The sequence below is a fragment of the Ostrea edulis genome, chromosome 10 (assembly GCF_947568905.1).
Source record: "Ostrea edulis chromosome 10, xbOstEdul1.1, whole genome shotgun sequence".
In the NCBI taxonomy this organism is placed as follows: domain Eukaryota; kingdom Metazoa; phylum Mollusca; class Bivalvia; order Ostreida; family Ostreidae; genus Ostrea; species Ostrea edulis.
Genome location: NC_079173.1, coordinates 14,519,349 through 14,528,790, shown reverse-complemented (window position 1 = coordinate 14,528,790; position 9,442 = coordinate 14,519,349). Strand labels below are relative to the sequence as shown.

Genomic DNA, 9,442 nt, shown 5'->3' with positions numbered 1-9,442 from the left:
TTCGAAGTATGAGAGGGGGCATGTTGCATATTGATTTGTCCAAAATTCCAAGGAAAACAATAACAAAAAAAATTGTGCTTTTGTCCGAACTTCAAAACCCCAAATCGTGTACATGGGTGTGGGGTGGGTGGGGAGAGTTGATTAAAACTGCATCACCCCCACCCCACCCCCACCTGATGATTTGTGAAGTGGGTGGGTCACTACATAGATTGAATACGTATAAACTTTCAAGCATAAATATTATATTGTACTCCTCTCTCTCTCTCTCTCTCTCTCTCTCTCTCTCTCTCTCTCTCTCTCTCTCAAGATTTTTAAAGACAAAACTTAACTTGGTAGTTTGCATTTTATTTGTTTCATATCATTGTCGCAAACCACGGGTTATTGTTTCATTCTATATCACAAAATTATATACGCTATCGATCATTAACATTTTCATAATTTCTATATTGAATCATTTTTAAATTAGATGCATTAAAATAATGAAGGCGCGCGCGCGCGCGAGAGAGAGAGAGAGAGAGAGAGAGAGAGAGAGAGAGAGAGAGAGAGAGAGAGAGAGAGAGAGGCAGTAAAGGGTGTAAAGTGAGGATTGGACAGAAGTTGTGAGGACAGAATTGGTCGCAGTGTTGAGAAGAGAGAGTGAGCACTACATCTCCGCAACCCGGACACCCTGCATGGCCATCACCGGCAATATGTTGACACATTATTTACCTACCTTGTTCTTGATATTCTTGTCTAGGACTGCTTTAAGCTGAAATGTATACATATTATACATAAGACTAATATGAATATCGAGCATTCAACATATATCCAAATTAATATTGCATATATATATATTATTTCCAATCAAGGGCCCTCAGGGGGCAGCATGAAAATACATACAAATAATGTACATATACATACACAAGTAAAGAAAGAAGTGATTACATAACACATAGTTATATACAAATACAGTGTCATATATTGTTCAAATTAAAATTTCCAGTTATATTTAGAATAGATGGCTCTTCAGAATATAGATCTAGTATGTAAATGAATTTTTGTTCATCATTGAGTTTAGTAAAAAAAAAAATCAACTGTTTTTTCTATAGCACCACAAACATATTTTCTTTTCATCAACAAACTTTTCACATTTAATCAAAAAATGAATCCCATCACATAATGAACCGGAATTGCATTTGTTACATATTCGTTCATTCCTAGTAATACCAGAATATCTACCAACTTCAATCATTAATTTATGAGCTGATATCCGTAACTTACAAATAGATCTTCTATATCAATTTTTTTTTCAATTTTATTAAGATAGTTCTCAAAACCAAAGTGCTCCTTAAGTTTAAAATAAGTGCACAGTTTCCCATCAATTAATTCATTTCGATTATTGTAACAGGTTTCAGTGTATTTACGAGATTCCAGCAAGACCGTCTCATTTTACCGTCCCGACATCAACATTCCAACACCCTGACTCAAAGGTCTACATAACGTGTTTTAAAAATATAAAATAACAACTAAACATGATTTTGAAAATTGTAGAACTTTTCATCTATTACTCGGCGTAATGTTTATATTCTCGACGCTTTTTTTGTGACGTCGTTTCAATCTATCATGACGTCATATTACCATGAATGTTGTGAAAGCATAAACATAGGCCTATAGCTAATGTTACAAACTACTCTTCTAAAATTACACACGTCCTATAGTCTAACGCAAATACTTCGGCTTAATTTCATTCCTTTTAACAGTTTCAATGACTAATTACTGTTTTAACAATAACAAGTCCTTGAAATTTCCTTTATTCAACGCGTTTCATTTTCCTATCGTCATTGTACTTCATGAACAGAAAATTACAAATGAATTAGTTGTGTAAGAATTATCATTAATTATAATGAAATACAAGCAAAATAACAAGAAAACAGCATAAAAACTCTAATGTACTTACACATCTCTTGCCATAACTCAAAGCAGCCATGGTCATTCGGAAGCCGTTTCAAACCATTGAAAAAAACCGAGGCTCATTTTCGGACAAAAAATGTATATATATTCGATGAAGACATGACACGGTGGTAAAAATATGGATTTTTTAATTAGGATTTTTTTTCGGAAACCAAACATGGCATTCGATTAAAAATGATCATAAATGATGAATAGCGTTTAAAAATGTGAAACATACTCTGAAGAAGTATGTTTTATATCAATTTGAAAAATGTCCACCCAAAGGATGAGATATGTATTAGTGAAAACATACATCCAACAACTTAAATAGTATATCATTTAAAACTTTAATGAATATTGAACGCCCAAAGTATTTCAATGAATAGAGCATGTTAAGTTGTGTCATAAAAATGACTAATGAAATTAATTAATAATGAACACATCGCTTCTTATTGTCTTTAAAATCAGGCAGACGCATTTTTGTCTGCCTTATTTTCATGTCTGCCTGAAGGGCATTCACCAATACTTGTTGTCCACATAATACTGATAACATATATGTATATATATATATATATATATATATATATATATATTTATTTATTTATTTATTATATTATATTATATTACTCCTGTGACGACTTGACAAAATAATTATGAATAATTGTGAATATGATATTGCCGTGATAAAATTTAGAAATTCATTTCAAAATTAAGGATTATCTCCCTCATGCATAGCTCTTATCCTTACACGAATTTGACTCCACCCTTTTTTGGCAGGCTGTTTTTGACTATATAAAGCTCTAAAACTTAATTGTTATTTCGGATTTCCAACATTTCGGTTGAGCATCATTGAAGAGACATTATTTGTCGAAATGCGCATCTGGTGCATCAAAATTGGTACCGTATAAGTTTTACATCTACCATGGGGATACAGTGATTTATATGACATGAAAAACTATTTACTCAGTAAGTCGTTCATCTACCGACCCTGCATTTTGGGCAGAAAGTTCAAATACATTCAACTATATTTACCAGTCGTTATCAGCTTAAAATTCAAAACCTACACATTTACACCGATTATATGTTATCGTAATCAACTTATCAATATCTATGTCAATTTTTGGAAACATTGAAATATTACAGCTTATTTTCAAAAGTAATAACCCAACCTAAGGTTTCAAATCTACTTTTTTTCTTTTTATACATTTACCCTATGCTGTAGTATACTAATATATTTGAAAATGCACGAGTATGTGAGCGATGGCGATACACGAACTAAATGCAACGTGAAGCGCCAAAGTTTATACCCTCATGTATTTTCAAAACTGAAGTGTAATTCTTATATTTAAATTCTACTTTCATTTCTTTCGGAATTCCCAGCCGTTAAAATAGACGTACATTTATTACCCATCCGCGGCGAAAAAGAGTACCATCTCGGGCCGCCCCTCTCAATCTTACTGGGTCGTAAAACTAAACACCTTTACCCTATAGGTCTCCGTGTGCTCATTTATTTCAACAGACCATGATTTCGTGTCATGGATAGTATAACGTTCTTCTATAATCAATTATGTTCATTAATTCATTAATTATATGTAGACATCGGGATATACATGTACTTGTAGGTCGGGTGTTTTTTTTCCGATTAATTTTTTTAAAACAATTGGTTTTCAGTGTATTCCAAGATTTATCAGTAACGATGTTTGCAACGCCCTCTACATCAACTCTCGAGAATTTTTCACTCAAATGGAGACCTTACCATTGCTGGTGAAGGGCTGCAAAATGTAGGCCTATACTCGGCGCTTACGGTCTTAGGGAGGGATCTTTATCGTACCACACCTGCTGTGACACGGGGGCTCGGTTTTTGCGGTCTCATCCGAAGGACCACTCCATTTAGTCACCTCTTACGACAAGCAAGGGGTACTGAGGACCTATTATAACCCGGGTCCCCACGCACTGAAAACTTGGTAAAATGATTCTGGTTCATGACCATCAAACAATGTCTCATATGCGTTTTGTTTAGGCCAGTATTACATGTACTGTAGCTTTAGACGTTTCTTCATGTTGCAAAGTACGACCCGAGCATAAATTAAGAGAGACAGATGGTTTTGATTATATACATATCCCACACACTTTCTTTTCTACGGGGTGTATATAAATACATTCCATTTACCTATATTTTTTCTTAAAGCACACACGTTGATTAAATTCTGTTCCTCAATTTCCATACCGATTGATTTTATATTAACACTGTGAATACGTCATGACGTCAGTACAGGTAAACGTTAGTACTTAAAGGGGTATGGAGAAAAATGAGTTGAGATAGTATTAAAAAAATAATAAAGTGCTGTAGTGTAGTTAATGTAAACTGTGGACTTTTTTATGAGAAGAAATTGTTAAAGTTGGAGACAGGGCTGATTTTGATACTTAGTGGATCTAGTCCTTTTTCGATACTAATTAGAGCATTGATACCCTTAGAGATTCCATCGATTTCAAAGTCAATATTCGCATACGTTCGCTTGCATTATACGAAAACCGTTATCATTTTCGGTAGAATTGCTATGTTCGGAGGCTTCAAACAAACAATTGGATATTCTTGGGTTGTCAGTTGTTTATTTTGTAGGCTTTCGGTGACGTTAATGTTAATAAGGATGAGTATATAGGGAAAACAATTGACAGATTATACTGTTGTGATATAATGCATGTAATGTCAATATCAAGTCTTGATGATGTAACACAATAGTGATTCTCAGTAATAAAATCTCATTACGTTAATGTTGAAACAAATGTTTAAAAATTGAAACAAATGTTTAAAAATTGCACGAGCTGTAAGAAAAGTTATTTTAAGATTTGGAGAAGGAGTTGACTCCCATACGAAGAACCATTACATTTGTTTTCTGAATGAATGGAAAAAGTAGCTAGCCTAGCAAATACATTGAGTCTTGTTTTCGAATAGTAAAGTTGACATATTGTATGGTTGTTCAGTGACCTCTGCTTTTTACAACATTATTACTACGAACACCAAAATATTACACGTAACTTAAAAATAATTAGTAATCTTACTGTATATCTAATTACCCAGGGGTCTCCATATGGCTGGGAGCTGTCTCATTTGATACTACTTACAAATGGATACATGGCGGAGTAATGCGATTCACCGACTGGAAGACGGGCTACCCAATAACGTCCCCCACGCTTTACAACAGGTGCATGATACTCACCAGTGAGGGTTGGAAAAATGTCTACTGCAGCTTCTATGCATTTCACGTTGTGTGTGAATTTGACAGATGTATGCATTAAGTCAGTGAGCGCCGGAAATCTAACTTCCGTATTTGAATTCATGTTTGTTGCTACTTGCTACAGCATAGATAATTATATTTGTACAATCAAAATAAATTGAATTAAAGAAATTTTATTTTGATATTAATTGATATCTTACCATTCCTTGTGTATATAAAGGAGATTGGGAAATAAGCCTAAACCAAATGGATTATATCATCCACCTCTCAAAGTTAAATATACACTGTAGCTTCAATGTTAATGAATGAATGGTGCTTTGTATGTCTTACACTTGTAATACATGTATATTTTGATTCAGCGAGATATATTTGAAACAAGAAATCACGTTGAATCAGTAGTGAGAATTAGCGTTGAAACACCCTGTACATTTGGTGGGTGGATGTTAATTCGTGTAGTCAGAATTAGCGTTGAAACACCCTGTACATTTGGTGGATGGGTGCTAATTCGTGTAGTCAGAATTAGCGTTGAAACACCCTGTACATTTGATGAATGGGTACTAATTCGTGTAGTCTGAATTAGCGGTGCAACACCCTGTACATTTGATGGATGGGTACTAATTCGTGGCCTCATTGATTTGGTATCTTGAATTATATATTTCAAAGCATACGTTGATTTGGAGAGGAGGATGTTCATAACTGCTAGGGTGTTTTCATACCTCGGCTGTGACGATGATTAGTCAACATGAATATAATTATCATTACAATAACTGTGTCTGGATTTGTAGTGTCCGGTTCGGAGATGATTGAGACGTATATACATGTATATATCTGCAGGCATGTTTACGAATCTTTCCTGAGAATCGTCTTAAGAATGTTCCTTAAGAAACATCTTAGAATTTTTTTAAGGATGATCCTTAGACAATCGTAGGCTTGTAAATCAAACCTGACTTAGGACTGTCCTTAATTAAGACGTCCTAAGTGAGAGCTTAAAAGAGAGAAAGCTTTTCTATTAAGAGAAACGTGTAATAATATACATTTATTGCATGAATGTTCGGGAGATATGAAGATTTATTCACCCAAGAAAAATCATATTCCCCTCGGGCTTTGCCCTCGGGGAATATGATTTTTCTTGGGTTGGAATAGTGTTGTTACTTGACTAATGTACTCGACAAGCAATTATTAAATAAAATGGGGGGGGGGTGTAAATGTTAATTGTATTACGTAAAGTGTATTCTGTAACAAGTTAATAATTGCATGCGTTGGTTGTACATGTAATTTCTGGTATATTCATTGTGGGCTGGGGAGGGGGGGGGGTCGTCGAAAATATTGATGAAAAGTAATAATGAAGAATTACTAACTTGATCTAAAGATGCCGAGGACTTCGAAAATGCACATATGGAACACATAAATATAATAAATGACTAAACAAATGTGTACAGTCATATTATTTGTAGACATTTCACTTAATGTCTACAAAAAAAAATCCTTCATTATGATACTTAATTACAATCAAAAATAGTAAATTCTCTATTCATTCCTTTTTAAAAGATGCAATCAAATCTGAGGAACCCAACGTTTTGTGCGCCCCTGTATTTAGGGGAAATAACTCGTGCTGCACTGTGAAAAATGTAAATGCACATATACACATAAAGTAACAATTAAAATAAAATAAAATTTTCGACCCGACACCGTTCTGACTAGTTTCGACTTTGGACCTACTGCAAGCACAGCGAAGACGGGGAAAATCCTCCAAAACTTCGACAGCGTTACTCAAACGCATAGTCATATACATGTATCATATTCTAACGTGGTGTAATACGCACCGCCGACTACTGCATAAAATGTAAAACACATGATTATCTATTACTATTGATATGCATTCGAGTCATACAGGTTTATCTAAGTCGTAACATATAAGCAATCAACGTCATTATTGAAAATATATGAAAGCAATTACTGCGACGCTTTACGCCAACATACCTTGTGGAGCGCATATCGATGTTGGCGCGGGTTCGAATCCCGCTCGCGCCGGTAAGTGAGAACGTTTCTCAGTTTACTTTCGAAAGGTCGGTGGTCTCTTCCCAGGTACATGTACATTGTATCTGGGTTCTCTCTTTCACCAATAAAAATCTGGGCGCCAAAAAATAACTGAAAAATTGTTGAGTGTGGCGGAAAACAGCAAAACAATCAATCGATTCGTGAACAGTATGTCGGCTGGAGGCGTTACAGATCAAACCCTCATGCATTAACAAAATGAAGCATATTTAATATATTTACATTCTGCTTCCATTTCTGTTAGAATTCCTAGCTATTAAAAAATAGACGTTCTATCAATATTAATCTGTACTAATACGTTCGTTGTTTGCATTGCAATACATTCATGAGGGGAAGGTGATCATTGCAATTTGTAGAGATATCTAAGGCAAAACCATTTGCCAATATTTACATTCCCAATGTTTTTGCATTCGATATCTTTACAAATTGTAAGGACAGCCATTTCTTCATGATTTCGCCGCACGTGTATTTTAACCGCTGGGAATTCTGACAGTAATGATAGTAGAATGTAAATATAAATAACAAACTACATTTCGAAAATACAGAAGGGTACAATGTATATGTACAGTGATATGGACTTCAATCAAACTTTCACAAACGATAGGGTTGATTAGTGGTAAGAGCCTGAAGGACTGTTGCAGGAAAGGATATGAATGATTTGTGGTCTGTGAACTCTGTTGTCATAGTTACTGTATACAGAGACATATTTATGTCTTTGTTGTAATAAAAATCACTTGGCTGAGGATCTTGGCCATTGCCATTAGAGGGTGTACATGTAGATACGATTCGATGAACGAAAGCACATACATTTATATTTGGGCAACAAATCTATTTCATAACTCACTGTACAAACATACAATTTTATATGTAAGTAACAAAATTAAGGGGTAAAGTGGTAATATAAAAGAAAGTTTACGCAGAGATTGGTCGACCGTGTACGTTTTTCGTCATTACGTCAAAATTGCACACGTCAACTCAAATGAGTCCTTAAGCACGACCACACGGGTAAACGCGTTATCGGCTATTCAGTTGTTATCCGACATTCGGTTCAATGATGTTGTATATTTGGGAAACATGGGTTAAGTTCATACGTAGTTTTTATTTATAAAGACACGTTCTATGCAGCGGTACAGTAATTGTACTACTACTTAGGTATATGATAATCCTTTCAACAGCTAAAAGCGCACTTCAAGCAAATCCTAATTTAAGAGATAGACAGCACCGAAAAAAGAAAATTCATTAAGTATTCTGTAAAAATCTTCTAAAAATGTGATACTAGAACAGTAAGAAATCGTATTTATTCAAGAGGAGATATTCATTTGCATTTTTAGACTTTGATAACCCTTTAGGAAATGATAGATCGAAATATAATTAGTGTAAGAAAACAGTAGAGTTTATTGAAAACATCGTGTGAAATAAAAACAAATGTTATCGGCAATAAGGTAAATGTTATCGGACATTTCGGTTTTTTAGTATTTATGTTATCGGAAAATAGGTTTCCATCGTGTTTTAAAATACGTTATAAAACATTAACTAGACACTATATTGGTGTTTTAGTGATAGAAAATTCGTGTCCATGTTGTTAAGTGTCCGGAACGAAGTAACAGAGACTTATAATAATAGTATTTGCGTTGCGTCATACTCCTCTGCTGAGTACCAAGGGCGGATCCAGGAATTGTGGTTACGGGGGACGCCACTTAACGACGCAGGGGGTCTGGGTCTGGGAGGCTAGGGGCCAGAAGTTCCTAGATTTTACAGATTTTGTAGGGCTTGAAATATGTCTCCTATTTAAGTCATTTGTACTATTTTCTATCAATTTTAATAGGGTGAAATTAGTAAAATGACGCAAATTTTAAGGGGTTTTGGAAACAATGTCGCTCTCCCAATAACGTAATTCAAGAAATCAAAAGATTTTATCATTCATTTCTCCGAAAGTGGTAGAAACTACTGCTTCTTTTATCGTTTAGTACATTTTTCTAAACGAGATACCACGATTTACCTTAAATTTTGAGGGGGGTGCCGGCTGCGCCCCCTTAATCCGCCACTGAGTACTGAGTTGATAGATCTAATGGAACTTAAAAAGTCCTTCTGCGGACAATTTATAAATGTGTGATTAACTGCCAGGCTAAATAGATAGGTAGTACATTTAAGGTATGAACCATTTTCTTCTAGGAGGATGGAGCTTGGATTGATGTCAAGTTATAAAATGATCGAGTAAACAA

At 34.8% G+C, this 9,442-nt stretch overlaps 3 protein-coding genes across 3 annotated transcripts in view; 1 reads left to right on the top strand and 2 right to left on the bottom strand.

Moving 5' to 3' along the window:
* The window catches only part of LOC130050993 (uncharacterized), a 5,256-nt gene extending 3,290 nt beyond the window's left edge, over positions 1-1,966 (bottom strand). Inside the window, exons 1-2 of the mRNA XM_056152059.1 lie at positions 1,937-1,966; positions 713-748 (exon numbers count right to left, since the gene is read on the bottom strand). Of these exons, the coding sequence (XP_056008034.1) occupies positions 713-748; positions 1,937-1,966 (66 nt within the window). The remainder of the gene's footprint in view (positions 1-712; positions 749-1,936) is intronic.
* Positions 1-5,219, bottom strand: part of LOC125666850 (tyrosine-protein kinase ITK/TSK-like) — a 46,452-nt gene extending 41,233 nt beyond the window's left edge. Inside the window, exon 1 of the mRNA XM_048900176.2 lies at positions 5,148-5,219. The gene's annotated coding sequence lies outside the window, so the exon portion shown is untranslated. The remainder of the gene's footprint in view (positions 1-5,147) is intronic.
* The window catches only part of LOC125666856 (uncharacterized), a 31,587-nt gene extending 26,308 nt beyond the window's left edge, over positions 1-5,279 (top strand). Inside the window, exon 4 of the mRNA XM_048900184.2 lies at positions 5,009-5,279. Coding sequence (XP_048756141.1) covers positions 5,009-5,226 — 218 coding nt within the window. The 3' untranslated portion in view covers positions 5,227-5,279. The remainder of the gene's footprint in view (positions 1-5,008) is intronic.
* The last annotated feature ends 4,163 nt before the right edge of the window (positions 5,280-9,442 follow it).